The sequence below is a fragment of the Anolis carolinensis genome, unplaced genomic scaffold (assembly GCF_035594765.1).
Source record: "Anolis carolinensis isolate JA03-04 unplaced genomic scaffold, rAnoCar3.1.pri scaffold_14, whole genome shotgun sequence".
Classification (NCBI taxonomy): domain Eukaryota; kingdom Metazoa; phylum Chordata; class Lepidosauria; order Squamata; family Dactyloidae; genus Anolis; species Anolis carolinensis.
Window position 1 is genome coordinate 5,112,565 of NW_026943825.1, and position 25,455 is coordinate 5,138,019.

The following is a 25,455-nucleotide window of genomic DNA, read 5'->3' on the forward strand; positions in this document are numbered from 1 at the left end:
ATAGACAGATATGGAAGGGAAGATGATAGATGATAGATTGGTTTTGGTAGCTGATGATAAAGTGGAAGGAAATCAAGTAGTAGGTCATGGTGAAGATCACCCTCCTTCAGAAATGAGGAACCACGTCCTTCCAGATGTTGCTTCCCACCTCCATCGTCCCCTCGAAGTAGACTACAACAATATCTTGAAGTCCTTCAGCTCCCCACCTCCCAGAGTAGGAGAAAATACTTCTTTAGATGGAGAAACAATTTTGTAAGGCCAACACCCTAAAATAACAGCTCTCCTTTTCTGCTTTCTCCTCCCACCATCCCACCCTGTCACCTGGGCAGAGGCCACGGTGCTGAGCTATGATGGGAGCATGTACATGAAGATAATGCTGCCCACGGTCATGCACACCGAAGCTGAAGACGTGTCCCTCCGCTTCATGTCCCAGCGGGCGTATGGATTCATGATGGCCACCACCTCCAAGGAGTCGGCCGACACTCTCCGCCTAGAGCTGGACGGGGGCCAAATGAAGCTCACGGTCAACCTAGGTAACCAACTGGGGGGACTGGTCCTATCCTTGACTACCTCTACTTTCTCCCCATGGACCCAATTGGCATCCGATGTAGTGAAGGGTGGCGGAAACCATCACTAGCAAGGTTCCACATGAAGGAGCCTCCTCAAACTTGGCACAACATAGATATAGACATGTTAGACTGCAACTCTTACCACTCATGTGGTGGGATTTGGTGTCTGATACAACTTGACTGGGTGATATTGAACCCTCTATGGGTTTTAGCCCATTGTTGTGCATGGAGGGCTGCCTGGTTCTCCATACCTTTGCTGAAGTGGAGGTGGGGAGAGCAAGTTGGTGGCAGTACGTGAGGTTGGTCCCAGAACCTGACCTCCTTGTCACCGCTTGCGGCTTAGAGGAAGTGGGGGAAATGGCTCGTCCTGGGTCTCTTCCTCTCCCCACCCCTCCTCAGTAACTTCAGACTTGGCAGTTCCTTTTTTTTGGGGTGGGGGGAAGCTACACCAGAATCCCAGACTGTTTGACCACTCTATATAGCAGTGATTCCCAAAGTGGGTGCTATCGCCCCCCAGTGGGTGCTGGAGCAATCCAGGGGGGCGGTCATGGCTCCTATTAGGACACGGGGCGGGGCCAGAGGAGGGGCGGGGCCTCTTCCAAAGTGCCGGAGACAGGGCTGAGCACCTGAGGCGCCTGTTAGGACACAGGGGGCGGAGCTAGAGGAGTGGGCGTGGCTTCTTCCCAAGAGCCCGAGACAGGGCTGAGAATCTATACCTCTCCTGAGGCGCTTGTTGGGACACAGAGGGCGGAGCTAGGGAAGGGGGTGGGGCCTCCTTCCAAGAGCCCGAGACAGGGCTGAGCCTCTATATCTCCCCTGAGAGGCCTTTTAGGACTAAAGGGTGGGGCTAAGGGTGGGGGCGGGGCCTCCTTCCAAGAGCCCGAGACAGGGCTGAGCCTCTATATCTCTCCTGAGAGGCCTTTTAGGACTAAAGGGCGGGGCTAGGGGTGGGGGCAGGGCCTCTTCCCAAGCATCCAAGACAGGGCTGAGCCTCTATATTTCTCCTGAGAGGCCTTTTAGGACTAAAGGGTGGGGCTAAGGGTGGGGGCGGGGCCTCCTTCCAAGAGCGTGAGACAGGGCTGAGCCTCTATATCTCTCCTGAGAGGCCTTTTAGGACTAAAGGGCAGGGCTAGAGGTGGGGGCGGGGCCTCTTCCCAAGAGCGCGAGACAAGGCTGAGCCTCCCCTGAGGTGCTTGTTAGAACACGGGGGCGGGATATAGAGGTTCAGCCCTGTCAGGCACTTGAAAAGAGGCCCCACCCCCTCCTCTAGCCCCGCCCCCTGTGTCCTAGCAGGCACCACAGGACAGGGATAGAAGCTCAGCCCTGCCTCAGTGCTTGTGACTCCGTCCATCCCAGTCCTGGCTGCCCATTTGTGGCCCCGCCCACCTCCTCTCCCAGCCCTGCATCTTGGACTAGGGGAGAGGCTCAGCCCCGCCCTCTTGAGCAGGAGCCACACCCACCTGTCTAAGCCACGCCCCCTTTCCAGGGGGTGCTGAGTCATATTTTTTCTGGAAAGGGGGCAGCAGGCCAGATAAGTTTGGGAACCACTGCTATACAGTGTTCTCCCACTACTTCGTAGTTCGCTTTCTGCGGACTCGTTGTTTTGTGGGTTTTCTGGAGGCTCCTCGGACATGGGCCACGGCCATACAGCTCTCCTTCCCACAAAAGGGCCTAGCCACAGCTTCGAGCAGTACATTAAAAGAGGTAGCGAGGGACGGTATATTTATTAAAATAAATATATTGTCCCTCCTTCACGGATTTTCACTTATCACGGGTGGTCCTGGAACGTAACTCCCGTGGTAAGTGAGGCAACACTATTGTTTTCCGAAAGCTCCAAAATATGGTTATTTTCTCCCCCTCCCCATCCCTTTGGTTTTTGACCCTTCACTGGGACATATATGGCCAGCCCAGCGCAAACAGCCACGGTGACCGAGGGCTCTGTCCCATGTGCCTGACCACAACGTGACCTCCGTCCCTTTCCCCTAAAGACTCTCCTCCTTTTAGGGTCTCTTTCACAATGCACAACTATCACTCTCGATACTATAACTCCATCCTGGAAAGGACTGGGGTTTGAAGTTTGGTGGAGCACTAATGGGTTCTAAAGTGCTATGGCTGTGTAATGTGAAAGGGACCTTTTCCCTGCCTCCAAGACCATGGGAAGGGTCTTTTTGGTCCTGTGGCTGTTTGCATCCACTCTTCTGTAGCGGTTGACGACGCACGCCGAGGCCAGTTGTGCAGCTCCTCATTCCCACCCTGACCCCCTATATAGCAAGAAAAACCCAATACTGAAGAGACTTGAGCACATCACTCCCACCGCTGTCTCCAAAGCAAAGCTTGGAGAATATACAGACTGATTTTACCACAATTCCCAGAATCCTTCTTCAGAAATTCTGAGAGTTGTGGTCCAAAAAGTGTTACTTTTTCCAAACTATTGCTTACCCTCTGGGGACTCTTTGCTCTCGCCGACTCCAACAGTTGTTGCAAAGTATTGTCAAAGGCTTTCACTGGCTTGCTGCGAGTTTTCCAGGCTGTCTGGCTATGTTCCAGAAGCATTCTCTCCAGACGTTTCACCCACATCTATGGCAGGCATCCTCAGAGGTTGTGAGGTCTGTTGGAAACTAGGTTAGTGAGGTTTATATACGGTATATATTCGAGTATAAGCCGAGGCACCTAATTTTACCACAACAACTATGGAGCCCCCGGTGGCGTAGTGGATTAAAGCCTTGTGACTTGAAGGTTGGGTTGCTGATCTGAAAGCTGCCAGGTTCAAATCCATCCGTGGAGAGCGCGGATGAGCTCCCTCTATCAGCTCCAGCTCCATGCAGGGACATGAGAGAAGCCTGCCACAGGATAATAAAACATCAAAACATCCAGGCATCCCCTCGGCAATGTCCTTGCAGACAGCCAATTCTCTCACACCAGAAGTGACTTGCAGTTTCTCAAGTCACTCCTGACACAGAGAAAAACACCTGGATTAGCATTGAATGGCCTTGTAGCTTCAAAGCCTGTCTGCATCCTGCCGGAGGATACCTGCCATAGATGTGGGCAAAACATCAGGAGATGATGATGATGATGATGATGATGATGATAATGATATTAAGTTTATTTATACCCCGCCTCCATCTCCCCCGAAGGGGACTCGGGGCGGCTCCCAGATATAAACAATAACAATATACAATACATCAGTGAGCAAAAACATACACAAATGATAAAATTTGCGAATGCTTCTGGAACATGGCCATACAGCCCGGAAAACTCACAGCAACCAAGTTGTCGTGAACTTACAACTTGTATGATTGAAGGGTCCTTTGTGTGATTACCAGAGAGTTGGTAGCTGCGCTCCAGTCCTGAGCATCAAGTATGTCGTGCATCCTGCGCTTGGGCATTTTGGAGCCAATTTAGTGCCAGGACTGAAGTCAACCATTCGGCCTCTCTCTCTGATAACCATGAAAAGGAGTCATCATTGAGGAAGTCCCACCACAAGTCTCTCCCCGTCCCCGTTCTGCACAGCTGGCCTTTACAAGGTAGCCACTTGCCACATGGAGGTGTCCTATCCCAAACAGTAAGGAAAAGAGGCTGGGGAATCCCAAGACTCTTTCCTCCTCCCAACATTTCCAAAGTGAATCAATGGGTGAGCTATTGGTTACCCAACCTCCAGTGGGTAATAGGTGAGCAGCACCGGCCACATCGTAGCATGTTTCACTCTGGACGGAGGCATTTGTGGGTAGTGGCTGGTGAATCAATATGGCACAACACAGTTTCCCCATCTTCCTCGCAGTGCTGGACTTGGAGGAAACGTCAATGTCTTGCAACAACCTCCCCAAATGTGGCAAAATTGGGACCTCTCCCCCTCTTCCAATGCACCGACCTCAGTGCCAAAGCAAGTGTCCGCCTTGTCGTGCGTCTGTCCCCGGATGGTGGGCTGCCTTGGTTTTATTTTTGGGTGTTTGGTTGCAAATGTTACCTTGAAGGATATAAAACTCTTGTTCTCTTCTCTCTCCCTCCCCCCGGCCCCCCATCTCAGACTGTGTCAGGATAGGCTGTAACCCCAGTAAGTTGCTATTTTTTTCTTTCTCTCTCATTTCTTTTATACCCTTTTTTTTGCTTTCTTGGTTGGTTGGTTTGTTACTTCTCTTCTTTGACTTGTTCTCTTTCATCCTGCGGGTGCTGGTTATGGGTATGTATGTGTGTGTATGTGTGTGAGAGAGAGATTGAGAGGCTCCAAAGGCAATGTGAAATGGGAAGGATGGAATAAGGCGAGAAGGGCTGCTCCCCTGTGCGTACAACATCATCATCATGGCACCAATGTATGAAGGCCACGTCAAGGCTTAGGGCCTTAGAGGTGGGAATATCTGCAAGGAAAAATCAACCATCATGGTCTCTACTGGAGAAGAAGATGCCTCCATCTGGATCATCATCATGTAAACACTTTGCCAGAGCCCCGGTGGCGAAGTGTGTTAAAGCACTGAGCTGCTGAACTTGCAGACCAAAAGGTCCCAGGTTCAAATCCCAGGAGCGGAGTGAGAATATAAATAATAATAATTATTATTATTATTATGACGTTGTATGACACAGCAAACAAGATAGACATGCTGGATTTCGTTTCACAAAACCACAAGTCGAACACTTCCCAAGTGTCTAGGACTGTGTGATGTATTTTCGGATGATGCGTGCAGATCCCAGCAGGGTGGCCTTTTGCAGTTGGCAGATTGTAATTTTGTCAATGTCTATTGTTTCCAAATGCCAGCTGAGATCTTTTGGCACGGCACCCAGTGTGCCCATCACCACCGGGACCACCTGCACTGGTTTCTGCCAGAGTCTTTGCAGTTCAATCTTGAGGTCCTGAGAGCGGCTGAGTTTTTCCTGTTGTTTTCGTCAATGTGACTGTCACCTGGGATGGCAACATCAATTATCCAAACCTTGTTCTTTTTCACAACTGTGATGTCTGGTGTGTTGTTATTATTATTATTTATATTATTATATTTATTATTATTATTATTATTATTATTATTATTATTATTATTATTATTATTATTATTATTATTGCAGTTGCTCATCTGATTGGCTTGAGGGTATATGAGAACATTTCATGATTCTCCTTGGCAAAGTGTTTAAAGGTAAAGGTTTTCCCCTGACGTTAAGTCCAGTCGTGTCCGACTCTAGGGGTTGGTGCTCATCTCCATTTCTAAGCCAAAGAGCCGGCGTTGTCCGTAGACACCTCCAAGGTCATGTGACCATTGGCATGACTGCATGGAACGCCGTTACCTTCCTGCCGGAGCCGTACCTATTGATCTACTCACATTGGCATGTTTTCGTACTGCTAAGTTGGCAGAAGCTGGAGCTAACAGCAGGAGCTCACTCCGCTCCCCGGATTTGAACCTGCGCAAGTTCAGCAGCTCAGCACTTTAACGCACTTCGCCACCAAACTCATACACACACATTAACTGACTGAAATAAATATAAGACAAGGAACATAAGCTACAACATGAAACCAAAATGGAGAGATTCGTCCACTCTTGAAAACCAAACTACAGTAGAGTCTCACTAATCCAAGCTAAACGGGCCGGCAGAAGCTTGGATAAGCTAATATCTTGGATAATAAGGAGGGATTAAGGAAAAGCCTATTGAACATCGAATTAGGTTATGATTTTACAAATTAAGCACCAAAAATCACATTATACAGCAAATTTGAAAGAAAAAGTAGTTCAATACGCAGTAATGTTATGTTGTAATTACTGTATTTACGAATTTAGCACCAAAATATCATGATATATTGAAAACATTGACTACAAAAATGGCTTGGATTATCCAGAGGCTTGAATAAGCGAGGCTTGGATAAGTGAGACTCTACTGTATATTGAATCAGTAGCATTCCAGGTGAGTTCCAGATACAGATCATACATGGGCATGATTTTGCACAGATATTTTACCTGATGTATCCATTGGTTTCTTTGGATTGATTTGCAATGACTTGGGGACTTTCTTTGATCGTGCACACAAACATGTCCATCAATGTCAACAGAGAAGAAGCATTGATCTCACCAAACAGTGATCTCCTACTTCCAAGCCTATATCTTCTCAATTCATTCCAGCCATGTCTCTTAACCCTGTTACTTGCCATACAGATTCCATGTTCCTTTTTTGCATTGGCTGGTGATATTCATCCAATCCTCTCAGCCCAAGCTCAGGTCCTCCAGATGTTTTGGATCTCTCCCTAATCACTCATCAAAGGCAGCTGGAGTTGAAGGCCAAAAATCCTCAGAGGACTAGAGTTTGGGAATGGCTGCTCTCGGCTTTATTTCCTTTTGTGCCAAGAACCCGGGACTTCCTACTATGAGTTTTGCCAGCATTTGGCTCAGCAATTTATCAGAATGTTCCAATGGCCAGCTTAGAAAATTATACTGTGTACAGAGTAGCAAATTGGATGGAGAAACAATGGAGTAAGGCAGCCACTGAGCTAATGTGAACAAAGGTGAGTTGTGAAAATATATCTCTCATTTGGGACAGAAGTTTGTGAATTAATTGGTATAGTAAGTAACTATTATTATTATTGTTATTATTATTATTTTATGACACAGCAAACAAGATAGATATGCTGGATTTCGTATCACAAAATCACAAGTCAAACACTTCCCAAGCGTTTAGGACTGTGTGATATTATTATTATTATTATTATTATTATTATTATTATTATTATTATTATTATTATTGTTGTATGACACAGATAGGCTGGATTTCGTATCACAAAATCACAAGTCAAACACTTCCCAAGCGTTTAGGACTGTGTGATATTATTATTATTATTATTATTATTATTATTATTATTATTATTATTATCATCATTATTATTATTTTATGACACAGCAAACAAGATAGACATGCTGGATTTTGTATCACAAAATCACAAGTCAAACACTTCCCAAGCATTTAGGACTGTGTGATATTATTATTATTATTATTATTATTTATTATTATTATTTTATTGTATAACACAGCAAAGAAGATAGATATGCTGGATTTCGTATCACAAAATCACAAGTCAAACACTTCCCAAGCGTTTAGGACTGTGTGATATTATTATTATTATTATTATTATTATCATTATTATTATTATTTTATGACACAGCAAACAAGATAGACATGCTGGATTTTGTATCACAAAATCACAAGTCAAACACTTCCCAAGCATTTAGGACTGTGTGATATTATTATTATTATTATTATTATTATTATTATTATTATTATTATTATTATTATTATTATTTTATTATGACACAGCAAACAAGATAGACATGCTGGATTTCGTATCACAAAATCACAAGTCGAACACTTCTCAAGTGTCTAGGACTGTGTGATATTATTGTTATTGTTGTTATTGTTATTATTTTATTGTATAACACAGCAAACAAGATAGATATGCTGGATTTCGTATCACATAATCACAAGTCGAACACTTCTCAAGTGTCTAGGACTGTGTGATGTATTTTCGGATGATGCGTGCAGATCCCAGCAGGGTGGCCTTTTGCAGTTGGCAGATCGTGATTTTGTCAATGTCTATTGTTTCCAAATGCCGGCTGAGATCTTTTGGCATGGCACCCAGTGTGCCCATCACCACCGGGACCACCTGCACTGGTTTCTGCCAGAGTCTTTGAAGTTCAACCTTGAGGTCCTGATAGCGGCTGAGTTTTTCCTGTTGTTTTTCGTCAATGCGACTGTCACCTGGGATGGCGACATCAATGATCCAAACCCTTTTTTCCCCCACAACTGTGATGTCTGGTGTGTTGTGTTCCAGAACTTTGTCAGTCTGGATTCGGAAGTCCCACAGTCTCTTTGCGTGCTCATTTTCCAATACTTTTGCAGGTTTGTGATCCCACCAGTTCTTTGCTGCTGGGAGGTGGTACTTGAGGCATAAGTTCCAATGAATCATTTGGGCCACATAGTTGTGCCTCTGTTTGTAGTCTGTCTGTGCAATTTCCTTACAGCAGCTGAAGATATGATTAATGGTTTCGTCGGTTTCCTTGCACAGTCTGTATTTTGGGTCATCAGCTGATTTTTCGATCTTGGCCTGAGTGGCCTTTGTCCTGATGTCTTGCTCCTGGGCTGCAAGGATCAGGCCTTCTGTCTCCTTCTTCAGGGTCCCATTTGTGAGCCATAGTCAGGTCTTCTCCTTATCAGCTTTTGTCAAGGAACATTCCATGCAATGTTTTGTTGTGCCAAATGTCAGCTCTAGTTTGTAGTGCGGTTTTCTTGTACTGGATTTTGTCTGCTGTGCTTTGAGGAGTTTCTGATTTTTGACTTCAATCAAAGCAGGTTCTTCACTTTGCTTTACATATATTATAATAATAATAATAATAATAATAATAATAATAATAATAATAATAATATGTTTATAGGACAGATAAACCACCTGGGGACGGGCATGAAGACACCTCAGGCCTCAATTTGCCCAGCCCTGTTATAAAGCATTTTATCCTGGGGCCACGCAGTTATAGGAGTATTATTCCACTTCAGCTACCATAGCTGTATCCTATGGAATAGTTTGGTGATCTCTTGGGCGGAGAATTCCACAAGCTTCTACTTAAAACTATTGGATTATTGGACTGTTAGGATCACAAAAATTTTATTTGCAGCCAATGAACAGTTGTTTGTATTAATGTTAGGGACTAGCCCGGAGGGGAAGTAAAGGAGAGAATTCCAAGAGAGCAATAAAACAAGCCTTTTATTATCACAGCTGATGATAAAGCAAAAACAGCCGTAGGTACCCACATTTTGTGGGTCCGTACCATACAAATGGCCGTCGCAAAGCATGTTGTAGCAAACAAAGAATATATATGTCTCGGCTTATCCAAAACTGACCAATGGCTGAGGATCTTCCTCACCTTCCAAACCTACTTGGCACAAGTGATACCAATGACCTAACTTGTTTACTCTGAGCTTTCTTTTCTCTCTGGAACTTCCTGGAGAAAGGCACCAGCTCACAGGAAGGGAGGGGCACAGGCCTTGTGTTGCACATACTACTTTGGTTCATACAAAGTGCTTATATTTTTTTTATTTATTTACAGTATTTATATTCCGCCCTTCTCACCCCGAAGGGGACTCAGGGCGGATTACAAGGAACACATATATGGCAAACATTCAATGCCAACAGACAAACAACATACATTAGACAGACTCAGAGGCATTTTTAAAACATTTTTCCAGCTTCACGATATATATATTATATTCTCTATATAAAGGCTATATGATATATGCAGAGGCAGAGCTACATAGGCAATAGTTTACTATTTTTCTGGCTTATGGTCCATACATTAACATAGGCAAACGATGCCAAAAAAATCGCATCTCTCAGTGAGAGAAAACCACATCTTCTCAAGGAAAGGCTACTAGGGGGAGGATGTCCAGCCATACTATGTCAGGCAGCATAGTACGGAAACTTCCACCACCCCTTGCCATTGGCTATGCTGGGAGTTGCAGTCTAGAAGGGCTAAAGATTAATCCCATCAGGCTCATTTCTGGCACCCCGAAAAATCAGCTCAATAATACATTCCAAGTTCAGCAGTACCTCACCTTCTCCACTGGGTGGCGTCAGGATTCAAGAATCTCCCATTGGTTGACAACATCTCTTTGCAGTTCCAACATATGGCCACAAGGTGGCACCATCTCCCCATGAAAATATTATGGGGTGGAGGAGTGAGCTGAATTTATCAGTTTTGCTGTATCTTCTCTCTGAAAACAGGAATGGTTTGCAACAGAAGGGAGTTGCATACATGCATACACACGCTTCCGTCCCCATCCAAGGTCTTGGCCATATGGTTTTGTTGCCTTCAAAACGAGTATCCTCATCCAACGTTGTAACAAATCACTTTGCCTACAGTGAGCAGCATCAACTCTAGGGCTCAATGTTTCCCCAGACTAGATGGGAGATGCTACACAAAATGCCCCTGTGTGTCTGTGTGTGTGTGTGCAGTGAGAGAGGGTGTTGTTGGAGGTGCAAGGTCTGGCGAAACTGGGCAACTGGGAGGGTCTTGCCCAGGATTCTTCTGGGAGAGGGGCTTTGGAGGGGGGAGGGCAGCTGGGCCCGGGGTTGGCCGCGCTCCCTTGACCCCGCCGTCCTGCCTGCCCTGTTCCAGGTAAAGGCCCCGAGACCCTTTTTGCCGGCCAGAAGCTCAACGACAATGAGTGGCACACGGTCCGCGTGGTGCGGCGGGGGAAGAACCTGCAGCTCTCGGTGGACAACGTCACCGTGGAAGGTAAGCCGAGGAGGAGGCCGACGTCACATGGGAGGAGGGAACAGACTCTCCCACCAGTGGTTCCCAAGAACTAAAATATGCTCTGCAGGCTCACTGTTACTACTAGCTCCTGCCTACAGCAACATGGAGGGAGGAATTAGTAAGTGATTCTGTACAAATTGTTAGGTTCTCTTCTTCCAGTTGTGCTGTGGGTAAGTCTTCCCCAGAAGAAAGCACCAAGACACACGCTGGGTAGATTCCTACAAGTTGTACAAAATACCAGAATCTTCTCTGTAGCCCATTTATATAGGGGCTCTCACATACCAGAGGGTATTTGAGGTTTTATGGCTGGCACGTTTATGGCTGGCATCTGTTCTTTGTCAGCGCTTGCTCTATGTCCAGAGATGTCAAAGATCTGAGATCATGACACTGGTAGATTCCAACAGGTTTTTATTGTACAGAATACCAGAATCCTCTCTGTAGCCCATTTATATAGGGGCTCTCACATACCAGAGGGTAATTGAGGTTTTATGGCTGGCCCGTTTATGGCTGGCATCTGTTCTTTGTCAGCGCTTGCTCTGTGTCCGGAGATGTCAAAGATCGGAGATCATGACACTGGTAGATTCCAACAGGTTTTATTGTACAGAATACCAGAATCTTCTCTGTAGCCCATTTATATAGGGGCTCTCACATACCAGAGGGTAATTGAGGTTTTATGGCTGGCCCGTTTATGGCTGGCATCTGTTCTTTGTCAGCGCTTGCTCTGTGTCCGGAGATGTCAAAGATCGGAGATCATGACACTGGTAGATTCCAACAGGTTTTATTGTACAGAATACCAGAATCTTCTCTGTAGCCCATCTATATAGGGGCTCTCACATACCAGAGGATAATTGAGGTTTTATGGCTCGCCCGTTTATGGCTGGCATCTGTTCTTTGTCAGTGCTTGCTCTGTGTCCAGAGATGTCAAAGATCGGAGATCATGACACTACACTGTTGCAACGGGATGACAGATTTCTCAAAACCCTCATAGTGCTGAGGCAACGGGGATGTCTGGAGCGGAGAGGCTGACTACCCACAAAAGGCACAGCAACAAGCCTCCTGACTGCTGCTTCTCCTCCTCCTCTCTCCCGCTGAGCAGAGCCATTCCATGTGGAACCTCAGCGGGAGAGAGGAGGAGGAGAAGCAGCAGTCAGGAGGCTTGTTGTGTCTTCGTTTGAGGCCTGTTGGGAACCACTACTCTATTCCTTCTCTGGGATCTCACCTCTCGCAGTTCTCAGGAGGCTTTCTTGGTGTGTTCTTGCAGTTCTCCTTTCCTGATACCAGGTGGCAGCAAGACATTTTGAAGAAAGTAAGGGACCTTATATTCATCTCCTCAGTGGCTTCATAAACCAGCAATACCCAGGTTTAGCCACTTGAGGGTGAATTGAGCAAAACATTCCGGATTAGGAGCTGAGTGTAAACAGCCAACGTGACATGCTTTTGGGGCTGTTGTTGACAAGTGGAGGAACTGCTTAGGATTCAGACCTCTTATAAATAATAAATAATAAACTTTATTCTTATACCCCGCCCCATCTCCCCGAAGGGACTCGGGGCGGCTCACACAGGGACAAGCCCGAACAACAACGTAACATAGCATTATATGTATAAAATTTAACAGCAATGTAAAACATTCCAACAATAAACAAAAACAACATAACAAGACAATTATTTATTATTATTATTATTATTTGCTACATTTATATGCCGCCCTTCTCACCCCGAAGGGGACTCATCATTAAAAACAAACAGCATATAAAATCTATTACAAACATTTAAATACAGTATAAAATATAAAACATATGCTTAAAATCCATTCATCCAATATCCTCGTACTTTTAGTCTATTTATTATTACATGTATTATTTTCTTGTATTTATTATTATTATTACATGTATTATTTTACTCTATTATTAAAAGGATACATAAGCACATTTACATTTAATCAGAGTTGGACAGCCTTATCTTAAATTTGAGCGTGATGTAAATACAGTAGAGTCTCACTTATCCAACATTCACTTATCCAACGTTCTGGATTATCCAACGCATTTTTGTAGTCAATGTTTTCACTGTATCATGATATTTTGGTGCGAAATTGGTAAATACAGTAATTACTATGTAGCATTACTGCGTATTGACCTACTTTTTCTGCCAGATTTGTTGTATAACATGACGTTTTGGTGCTTAATTTGTAAAATCATACCCTAACTTGATGTTTAATAGGCTTCTCCTTAATCTCTCCTTGTTATCCAACATATTCGCTTATCCAACGTTCTGCCGGCCCGTTTATGTTGGATAAGTGAGACTCTACTGTATTCAAAAACATGTAACCTACTGATGCCTCAATTAATGTAATTTTATTGGTATCTATTTTTATTTCTGAAAATTGCCACCCTCGGCTTATACTGGAGTCAATGTTTTCCCAGTTTTTTTGTGGTAAAATGAGGTGCCTCGGCTTATACTCGAGTATATACGGTAATTTTATTGGTATCTCGGCTTATACTGGAGTCAATGTTTTCCCAGGTGTTTTTGTGGTAAAATGAGGTGCCTCGGCTTATATTCGGGTTGGCTTATACTCGAGTATATACGGTAGTTCTTGCCACAACAGCCTTTCTTTGGGGCTCCCTTTCCCTATTTGGCTCAATTTTAACACTGCACCCCTCTTTCCCACCCCCCACCCCCCAATTCTCTTCCCAAGCAGGGCAGATGGCTGGGGCTCACACCCGCCTGGAGTTCCACAACATCGAGACGGGCATCATGACGGAGCGGCGCTTCATCTCGGTGGTGCCCTCCAACTTCATTGGCCACCTCAGCAGCCTGGTCTTCAACGGCCTGCCCTACATGGACCTCTGCAAGAACGGGGACATCAGCTACTGTGAGCTGAATGCCCGCTTTGGCCTGCGCAGCATCATCGCCGACCCGGTCACCTTCAAGAGCAAAGCCAGCTACTTGGCGCTGGCCACGCTGCAAGCCTACGCCTCCATGCACCTCTTCTTCCAGTTCAAGACCACAGCCACGGACGGGCTCATCCTCTTCAACAGCGGCAATGGGAACGACTTCATTGTGGTGGAGCTTGTCAAGGGGTGAGATTTGGGGCATAATTCCCTTCCCCTCCCTTTCTGCTACATTCCACCATAACTACCCACTTGGCCTTTGCACCTTTATTTATTTACAGTATTTATTTACAGTATTTATAGTCCACCCTTCTCATCCTGAAGGGTACTCGGAGTGGATCACAGAACACACATTCAGTAGAGTTCTGGTTAACCGACTTCCAGTTATCCGACCTACCGTATTATCCGAAGTGCCAGGCTGGCCCTTTGGAGGCACTCCATGCACATTGCTAGGCAGCAACATGCACGGAGCTTCCGTAAACTGGCTTGCCGGGATAATAGGGTCTCCCTATTATCCATCAGTTCTGGTTATCCGACATTCGGCCTGCCCACTTATGTCGAATAACTGGAACTCTACTGTATATTGCAAACATTCTGTGCCATTTATACACTGACAAGACAGACAATTATATGTACAGTAGGCAGCAACATGCACGGAGTTTCCATAAACCGGCCTGCCGGGATAATAGGGTCTCCCTATTATTCGTCAGTTCTGGTTATCCGACATTCAACCCATCCGTTTATGTCGAATAACCGGAACTCTACTGTATATGGCAAACATTCAGTGCCATTAATACACTGACAAGACAGACAATTGTACATAGGTATCAGAGCCGACCCTAGGTAACTTTCAAGTGTAGGCGAACAGAATTTTGGCGCCCCCCCAAACCAATCACTGAAAAATAAAAGCGTTGGATAAGCGAAAATGTTGGATAATAAGGAGGGATTAAGGAAAAGCCTATTAAACATCAAATTACATTAGGATTTTACAAATTAAGCACTAAAACATCATGTTTTACAACAAATCAACAGAAAAAGCAGTCTCGACTGCACCCCCATATGTTTTGCACCTGAAGCGACCACTTAATTCGCCTCATTGTTGGACTGGCTCTGATAGGTGTGTATATATATATATATATATATATATATATATATATATATATGGGGCCGGGCTGTGGCGCAGGTTGGTGAGCAGCCTGCTGCAATAAATCACTCTGACCATGAGGTCATGAGTTCGAGGCCAGCCCGTGGCAGGGTGAGCACCCATCAATTAAAAAAATAAAAAATAGCCCCTGCTCGTTGCTGACCTAGCAACCCGAAAGATAGTTGCATCTATCAAGTAGGAAATAAGTTACCACTTATAAAGTGGGGAGGCAAATTTAACTAATTTATGACATTGGAATGAGGAAATTGTTAATGTAGGATTTGTGTATAGATAGTCGTCAAAGTGGATGATGAAGCAGCTGCTCCCCCCCCCCCCCCGTGGCCAGAATTGAACATCCCCTCAGGAGAAGGTTAAATTGCCTCTGCGTCTGTCTCTGTCTCGGTTCTATGTGTATATGGGCATTGAATGCTTGCCCTATATGTATATAATGTGATCCGCCCTGAGTCCTCTTGGGGGTGAGAAGGGCAGAATATAAATACAGTAGAGTCTCACTTATCCAACACTCGCTTATCCAATGTTCTGGATTATCCAACGCATTTTTGTAGTCTGTTTTCAATACATCGTGATATTTTGGTGCTAAATTCATAAATACAGTAATTACTACATAGCATTACTGTGTATTGAACTACTTTTTTGCCGAATTCGTTGTATAACATGATGTTTAGGTGCTTAATTTGTAAAATCATAACCTAATTTGATGTTTAATAGGCTTTTCCTTAATGTCTCCTTATTATCCAACATTTTCGCTTATCCAACATTCTGCCGGCCCGTTTATGTTGGATAAGCGAGACTCTACTGTACTGTGTGTGTGTGTGTGTGTGTGTGTGTGTGTGTATATATATATATATATATATATATATATATATATATATAGTCTTTTGCCCACCTTCAGCATCTTGGAGCCTTGTGCTCAGTTCCAGCCAGCTAGGCTATTAATGGTCAGGAGCTTAATCCGACCGGACTTCGATCTCATGACCTCTCGGTCAGTAGTGATTTATTGCAGCTAGCTTCTAACCAGCTATGCTACAGCCCGGCCCATAAGTTCTGGAACTCTATAAGATCAAAATGGAGCGGACAAATGAGAGGACTGGTTTTTGTGATCCTCTGAGCCCGCAAAAAAAAAAAAACGACACCCCAAGCTTCCTTCTCATTTCCGGACCTCCCTTCAGGTACATCCACTACGTTTTCGACCTGGGCAACGGGCCGTCGCTGATGAAGGGGAATTCAGACAAGCCGGTCAATGACAACCAGTGGCACAACGTCATTGTGTCCCGCGACACCAACAACGTGCATACGCTCAAGATCGATTCCCGTACCGTAACACAGCACTCCAATGGCGCCCGCAACCTGGACCTCAAAGGTGAGCTTGGACACAGAGACACTTTCCAAAATGTAACTTTTCTAGGCTCACATGTGTACATGCAAACACACACTCACCTTTTGTGTTCATTCTGTATTATTTCACCTTTGGTTGCAACACGCTGTTATGGCACTAGGGGTCAGCAGTGCAATTTATGGCAGCGTTGTCAAAGGCTTTCATGGCTGGAATCAATGGGTTGCTGTGATTTTTCTGGGCTGTATGGCCGTCTTCCAGAAGCATTCTCTCCTGACAACCACCATGTCAGACTACACAGAAGAGCCATTGAAATCCACAAGCATGTGGACAATTTCATCCGTGAAAATGAACAACATCTACTAGTTTTAAAAAAAACTATAGAATCAGGAGAGTAAATAAAGAACACCACTCAGAAAACAGGGGAATTCCAGATAAGAAACAATCAGGGCCAGCTAACACCTCCCAACAAAGGATTCCCGCAGGCAGGAAGCAGCCAGGCTTTGAAGCTGCAAGGTTATTCAATGCTAATCAAGCTGGCAAATTGCAACATTCACACTTGCCTCAAGCAGACAAGTGTTCTATTTCCCACCCTGGCCATTATTCCACAGATATATACATTATTATTATTATTATTATTATTATTATTATTATTATTATTATTATTTCATTTCTGTCCCGTTTTTCTCCCTTGGGTGGGATTCAAAGCAGTGTACAACATATAAAATTCATACAAATACATTAGACAGCAATACATAATCAATTAAAACATTATATCCCGTTATAAAAACACAATTAAGGTATCAAACCCCACTTGACTAGTTTCCAATTATTTTATTTTATTTATTTGTTTACAACATTTTTACCCTGCCTTTCTCACCCGAGGGGACTCAAGGCGGCTTACAACACCCGTCAAGATTAAATGCCAAACAATCAATAAAATTAACAACACATTTAAAACCATTAACTGTAATCAGTAAAAATACATTATACAAATATTAAAAAGCATTAAAAACATATAAATTACTTAATTCCATTCTTCCAAGAACCTTGTACAGACCTCAGACCTCACAGCATCTGAGGATTGCCTGCCATAGGTGTGGGGGAAACGGCAGGAGAGAATGCTTCTGGAGCATGGCCAGACACCCCGGAAAACTCACAGCAACCCATTTATGGTAGTGTTCAACAATGTCCCACCAAATCTATACTAGTTGTCACTACAAGTATAAGTATCAGGACCAGTCTTAGTCTATGGGTGCTTCAAGCACTCCTTCTATAACAAGTTATTTTATTTTATTTGTGCTTTGTGTATAGCATTGTATGAGCCTCTATTTTGTATGAGCCTCATGGTTATATCTGTACCATTTGTGTTTGAATTTGTTTTTATTTGATTGTTATACTGTTATTGTTTTTGTTTTATATTTTAATTTGTTTACACCTTGTTTTTCTTTTGGGCTTGGCCCCATGTTAGCCGCCCCGAGTCCCTTTGGGGAGATGGTGGTGGGATACAAAAATAAAGTATTATTATTATTATTATTATTATTATTATTATTATTATTATTATTATTATTATTGTATGACACAGCAAACAAGATAGATATGCTGGATTTCGTATCACAAAATCACAAGTCGAACACTTCCCAAGTGTCTAGGACTGTATGATGTATTTTCAGATGATGCGTGCACATCCCAGTAGGGTGGCCTTTTGCAGTTGGCAGATCGTGATTTTGTCAATGTCTATTGTTTCCAAAAGCCGGCTGAGATCTTTTGGCACGGCACCCAGTGTGCCCATCACCACCAGGACCACCTGTACTGGTTTCTGCCAGAGTCTTTGAAGTTCAATCTTGAGGTCCTGATAACGGCTGAGTTTTTCCTGTTGTTTTTCGTCTATGCGACTGTCACCTGGGATGGCAACATCAATGATCCAAACCTTTTTCTTTTCCACAACTGTGATGTCTGGTGTGTTGTGTTCTAGAACTTTGTCAGTCTGGATTCAGAAGTCCCACAGTAACTTTGCATGCTCATTTTCCAATACTTTTGCAGGTTTGTGATCCCACCAGTTCTTTGCTGCTGGGAGGTGGTACTTGAGGCATAAGTTCCAATGAATCATTTGGGCCACAGAGTTGTGCCTCTGTTTGTAGTCAGTCTGTGCGATTTCCTTACAGCAGCTCAGGATATGATCCATGGTTTCGTCGGTTTCCTTGCACAGTCTGCATTTTGGATCATCAGCTGATTTTTTGATCTTGGCCTGAATTGCCTTTGTCCTGATGGCTTGCTCCTGGGCTGCAAGGATCAGGCCTTCTGTCTCCTTCTTCAGGGTCCCATTCGTGAGCCAGAGCCAGGTCTTCTCCTTGTCAGCTTTTCCTTCAGTTTTGTCAAGGAACTTTCCATGCAGTGTTTTGTTGTGCCAGCTGTCCGCTCTAGTTTGTAGTGCGGTTTTCTTGTACTGGTTTTTTGTCTGCTGTGTTTTGAGGAGTTTCTGATTTTTGACTTCAGTCAAATTATTATGATTATGATTATGATTATTATTTTCCCACCCCACAGGGGAGCTGTACATCGGAGGCCTGAGCAGAAACATGTTCAGCAACTTGCCCAAGCTGGTGGCCTCGCGGGACGGCTTCCAAGGCTGCCTGGCCTCCGTGGATCTCAATGGCCGACTCCCAGACCTCATCGCCGACGCCCTGCATCGGATCGGGCACGTTGAGAGGGGCTGTGATGGTAAGGGAGGAGGTCTTCAAGGGCGGCCCCATACACAATAATAAATAATAATAAATCTTTATTTATATCCCTCTTTCCTCCCTCACGAGACCCAAAGCGGCCCCTGACATTATGTCCAGTTATGCCTGACTCTGGGGGTTGGTGCTCATCCCCATTTCGAAGCTGAAGAGCCGGCATTGTCCGTAGACACCTCCTAGGTCATGTGGCCATGGGCATGACTGCATGGAGCGCAGTTACCTTCCCACTGGAGCAGTACTTATTGATCTACTCAAATTTGCATGTTTTCGAACTGCTAAGTTGGCAGAAGCAGGTGCTCACTCCGCTCCCCAGATTCGAACCTGCGACCTTTCAGTCCGCAGTTCAGCAGCTCAGTGCTTTAACACACTGCGCCACCGGGTGTTTAACACACTGAGCAAAGCGGCTTACAAGATATTAAAATCATGTAAACAACAATCCAAATACTTCACTAACAAATATAAATCATAAAATAAACAACAATAATATACATTCGCATTCTTGCGACATCATCACAACACTTTGTAGAAGAGTTACAGAATCCTAGAGCTGGACGAGGCCCCAAGGGTCATCTAGTCCAACCTCCTTCTGCCAGGCAGGAAAACCCAATCAAAGACTTCTGGACAGATGGCCATCCAGCCTCAAAGAAAGGAGACTGCATCTGACTCGAATGTAGCATTTCCTGGTACTGAACATCTCATCAGGATGTTTGTCCCAAGGGATGTCCACTCTTCTGTCCTACCATGATGGTCTCCTAGGTTGAACCTCCTCTTTCATCTCAATGGCTTCTCCTCCTCTCTCCTCCAGGTCCCAGCACCACCTGCACGGAGGACTCCTGCGCCAACCAGGGCGTCTGCCTTCAACAGTGGGACGGCTACACGTGCGATTGCACCATGACCTCGTATGGCGGCCCGGTGTGCAATGACCGTGAGTAGCAACCCGATTGGAATGGGGCGGGCGGGGTGAGCGGCACACATGGGACACAGCATATTCTAACATATTGGGCAGGGACAGCCATTCTAGTTTAGTGCTGCCAAAATACTATTTGCTTACACTTGAAAATTACCTATTCAAACCATACATCATATTTATCCATGACAGTCCCACCCCTCATCTATGGGGCAGAGAAGAAATGGCAAGGCTGGGAGTGTGTGGGATTGGCTCCAATAATACTTTGGAGAATCAGACTTCAACTTGAAATGGATTCACCTTTGATTTGGGGGAGGAGAACAGAAAAATACACAGAAAAATACACAGTGGGGAAGGCTTTTTGGTGCTGGATCTACCTGGGCACAATAAAGGGCAACACAAGGTGAAAATTGGGGCTTGGAATCCAAAGAGACGAAGGACATTCTTTGTGTGGGGCACAGACATCATCCAAGGATGTGAGGGTAAGTTTGTAGATTGTTGGATCAATTTATTATCCCGATACCTGTCATACGAACATAGGAAGCTGTCTTCTAATCCCCGCAATTCATTGGAGTTTCCCCTTCGGTAACCAGGTCTGACCTTGCTTGGTTTTCCCACGCTGATGAAATTGGATGTGTTCAAGGTGGTGCAATCTCATTTTGTACGTGTTCGTTCCTTACATTGCGCCGTTTCTTCGTTAGAGTATAATTTAAACATACGCAAAAGGAATAATGTTTGAAGGTGTAAGCATTTTCTATCTATCCGTTCGCGTTTCTATACGTATTTCACTCTGGAATAATCCTTTCTAATCACGTTTGGACTGTAGTGCGTTCGCCGCACAGTTTGGAGGGGCAAAATTCAAAAGATAATTACTTCCGATCCACACTTTTGTCCTGGAGACGCAGACCGGGTCAGCTTGCATTAGAATTCACAAGGAACGAATCCCTCCAGCGTTTGCAGACGGGTCACCTTGAAGGGAGGGGGGCTTGGCACCTCCTCTCTTACTATTTCCTTAAATGTAATCTGCTCGGTGTTTTGCTGGCTCCCCTTAAGGGAACTCGCAAGGGAGGAGAAGAAATTTGTTTTAATTAAAATTGCAATAATTTTGCTACACCTGGCACGGGCACGGCGCAGTGCCGATTCTCATAAACAAAACACAGAGCTGTGCCCCACCTCCTTGCGCCTTGGGAATCTTAATTTTGGACAAAACCGAAGCCACGTTATTACCTGAATGCCATTAATGAACAGGACTTTGGGGTAAACGGCAGCTAATGAGAAGCCTGGGAAGCTACGTGTAAACCTTCCTCTCCCATCCAAAACAGGAAAGGTTGAAAAATACAGTTGTCTTGGGTTTCTCTCATTTGCACATTTTCCCAGTTTATTCTTTTAAGTTGCAAAGCGCAAGGGCAGATGTCTTCACTGTGTGTAGTTGTGATCCCAGGTTGTGCCAGTCCGTTTTCGTATGATATTATTTCTAGCATCCACTCTTTGCTTGATATATAATTCAGAGCACGGCTTATCCAGAGTATAAGCCAACCCGAATATAAGCCGAGGCACCTAATTTTACCATAAAAAAACTGGGAAAACATCGACTCCAGTATAAGCCGAGAGAGGTAAATTTCAGAAATAAAATATTTACCGATAAAATTACATTAATCGAGGCATTGGTAGGTTAAATGTTTTTGAATACAGTAGAGTCTCACTTATCCAAGCCTCGCTTATTCAAGTTTCTCGATTATCCAAGCCATTTTTGTAGTCAATGTTTTCAATATATTGAAATTTTGAAATATTGAAATTTTGGTGCTAAATTCGTAAATACAGTAATTACAACATAACATTACTGCGTATTGAACTACTTTTTCTGTCAAATTTGTTGTATAACATGATGTTTTGATGCTTAATTTGTAAAATCATAGCCTAATTTGATGTTTAATAGGCTTTTCCTTAATCCCTCTTTATTATCCAAGATATTCGCTTATCCAAGCTCCTGCCGTTTATTTATGGTAATAAATGTACCATATATTCTCAAGTATAAGCTGACCCAAATATAAGCCAACCAGGACCCTCACCCAAGGGGGGCTTTTTCAGTCTTAAAAAAGGGGCTGAAAAACTAGGCTTACATTTGAGTATATACAGTAACTCCCATGTATGTTGTTGTGCTGCAATACTCCAGTGAGATTCCTTCCCAGGCCATCCTCAGAACTCAAGATGCTTATCTGTTTGTAAGTTGAAAATCCCACATCTGTATTTTAGATGAATTAGGAATCAGCTGGTTTCCCTGTAATAGGCAGTAAGACCACCTAAAGCAGAAGTAAATTCAGTATAACAGGAGTAAGTTACAAAGCCAGGGGAACAGATTAAATGCAGATGTCATTCCTGAGCAGCTGGCTGTAGGTCGGAATAGGTCCCATCATATATATAGCCGTTTACAACTGGTTCCCAGGTTTTACTCCAGTTTCCGTAACAGTTTTGGTGAATGTTGAATGTATATGTTGCTCTAATATACATACTGTGTTTATAACATACGGTTTTGAACCATCATTGTGTTTTGCATATCGCTTTATGAACTGTGCCGAGATAAGAAATGTGTCCAAGAAATACACAAACAACAGAAACAACCAAAAGTTCCAGGAATTATCTTAGTGCCTTACATTGGCATAGCATTTCTTTCGATCCAGGCCAACCAATATGATCAAATGCCTGGAAACCAAGCTTTATGAGGAGTTATTTAGAGAGCTGGGGATGTTTAGCTTGGAGAATTTAAAAAAAACTGAGCTGTGATGTGACAGGTATCTTTAACTATCTGATGGGATGTCATGTAGAAGATGGTGCAAGCTTGTTTTCCGGTGCTCCGGTGATTGGAACACGAACCAACAGATTCAAATCACAGGAAAAGTGATTCCACTTAAACATTAGTAAAGAAGGCCTTTACTATCTGATCTGCTTAAAAGTGGAACAGATAGCGTCCGAGGATGGGAGGTCTTTAAACACAGCATGGATGGACATCTTTCTGGAGGGCTTTTACTTGCACGGGGTTGGAATAGATGGACCTTGGATGTGCAAAAGGTTTTCCCCTTGGCAGGAAGCAGCCAGGCTTTGAAGCTGCAAGGCCACTCAATGCTAATCAAGCTGACCAATGGCAATATTCACACTTTCCTCCAACAGACAAGAGTTCTTTCTCCCACCCTGGACCTTCCACAGATATATAAACCCCAATAATAATAATAATAATAATAATAATAATAATAATAATAACAACAACAACTTTATTTTTATACCCCGCCCCATCTCCCCGAAGGGACTCGGGGCGGCTTACATGGGACCTTGCCCGATACAACAATATAATAACAATAACAAAACAATAACACAATTATCCCAACAATAAAAACATCCGCATCAATAAAACAGTCATTAAAATCAACATGCATCATAAAATGTTAAAAACAGGAGACTAATTCTTGCCTAGTTTCCAACAGACCTCACAACCTCTGAGGATGCCAGCCATATACCGTATATACTCGAGTATAAGCCGACCCGAATATAAGCCGAGGCACCTAGTTTTACCGCAAAAAAACTGGGATAACTTATTGACCCGAGTATAAGCCGAGGGTGGGAAATGAAGCAGCTACTGGTAAATTTCAAAATAAAAATAGATACCAATAAAATTACATTAATTGAGGCATCAGTAGGTTAAATAATGTATATATACGGATAAAGATATACAGGTACATGGATCTATCTATCTTCTATATATATAAAAGAGTGATGGCATCACGGCGACCCACAAAACAACAAAACTACAGGCCCCCCAACCTCGAAATTTGACAACACAACCCATCATCCACGCCTCTAGGTTGATACAACAAAAAGAAAAGAAAAATAAAGTCCTAATTAGAGAGAGAGGAATAATTGCTTTTATCCAATTGCTACCAGTTAGAAGGCTAAGCTCCTCCAACTTGGTCTCCTAGCAACCCAAAAAATAATAAAAAACACTAAAAAATTAATACAATAAAATACTATAATAACAGAAAATAACTAAAAATAATACAAGAAAATAATAAAATATAATAAATAAAAATATAACTTACAATAAAATTAATAAAAAAATTCAAATAACGTCAAATAAAAATTACACAACAATTTTTAATCAATACCACCACCACTTTGCCACAGCAACGCGTGGCCGGGCACAGCTAGTATGTATATAGGATTTGCAAAAACCTGCAAACATATGAGGGGAAAATTCATATATAAAATTAATGTATATAGATAGATCGATACAGATATATAAGTACAGTAGAGTCTCACTTATCCAACATAAACAGGCCGGCAGAACGTTGGATAAGCGAATATGTTGGATAATAAGGAGAGATTAAGGAGAAGCCTATTAAACATCAAATTAGATTATGATTTTACAAATTAAGCACCAAAACATCATGTTATACAACAAATTCGACAGAAAAAGTAGTCCAATACGCAGTAATGCTATGTAGTAATTACTGTATTTATGAATTTAGCACCAAAATATGTATTGAAAACATTGTCTACAAAAATGCGTTGGATAATCCATAACGCTGGATAGGTGAGTGTTGGATAAGTGAGACTCTACTGTACCAATAAAATTACATTAATCAAGGCATCAGTAGGTTAAATAATGTATATATATGGATACAGATATACAGGTACATGGATCTATATGTATATAGGATTTGCAAAGACCTGCAAACATGTGAGGGGAAAATTCATATATAAAATTAATGTATATAGATAGATCGATACAGATATATAAGTAAATAGGGATTGCAAATGCATGCAGGGGGTTAATGCCTATATATCTGTAGGAGAGTTTAACCAATATTTCAGGGGAAAATGCTTTTATAAGATGAATGGATATATATTTTTCTTCCTGACTTGCAAGGGCATCTTTCCCTTTTCGAAACATTTCCTTGGTTAAGAGCTAGGGAGGCTTTGGAAAAGAAAACACTGATAAGGGAGGGTAAGAGAGGAATCTATATATATATATATATATATAAAGGGGTAATGGAATCACGGCACCGGACAGAACAACTAAACTAAACGCCCCACAACCTTGAAAATTGACAGCACAACCCCTCATCCACGCCTCTACGTTCATACAACAAAAAGAAAAGAAAAATTAAATCCTAGCCACACCAACGCGTGGCCGGGCACAGCTAGTATATCATATATTGCAAGCAATGGCCTCCGTGTTCTGTTGCCCAGACTTGACCCCATTATAAGCTGAGGGAAGGCTTTTTCAGCTCAAAAAAGGGGGCTTATCTTCGAGGGTATGTGTGTGAAACGTCAGGAGAGAATGCTTCCGGAACATGGCCATATAGCCCGGAAAACTCACAGCAACCCAGAGCTAATGTTGGCTTGGTACCTGAGGTGAAACTGACTATGCTTTTTGTGCTCTCAATGCTCTCAATTTCAACCTGATATTGAAAAAAAAGGGAGTTGGGGAAAAGGAGAGCTCTTTAATGGCGGAGTGTAAATGTAAATAAGTGTGTTGTCGAAGGCTTTCATGGCCGGGATCACAGGGTTGTTGTATGTCTTTCGGGCTGTGTGG

At 43.4% G+C, this 25,455-nt stretch overlaps 1 protein-coding gene across 25 annotated transcripts in view; it reads left to right on the forward strand.

The window, feature by feature from the left end:
- Positions 1-25,455, forward strand: part of nrxn2 (neurexin 2) — a 540,133-nt gene that overhangs the window by 248,789 nt on the left and 265,889 nt on the right. For 13 of the 25 annotated variants that reach the window (XM_062965405.1, XM_062965382.1, XM_062965398.1 and 10 more), the window contains 7 exons: positions 330-533; positions 4,594-4,620; positions 10,700-10,819; positions 13,533-13,917; positions 16,063-16,253; positions 18,771-18,944; positions 19,767-19,886. In XM_062965405.1, the coding sequence (XP_062821475.1) occupies positions 330-533; positions 4,594-4,620; positions 10,700-10,819; positions 13,533-13,917; positions 16,063-16,253; positions 18,771-18,944; positions 19,767-19,886 (1,221 nt within the window). The remainder of the gene's footprint in view (positions 1-329; positions 534-4,593; positions 4,621-10,699; positions 10,820-13,532; positions 13,918-16,062; positions 16,254-18,770; positions 18,945-19,766; positions 19,887-25,455) is intronic. The other 12 variants (XM_062965383.1, XM_062965399.1, XM_062965395.1 and 9 more) reach the window with 4 other exon arrangements.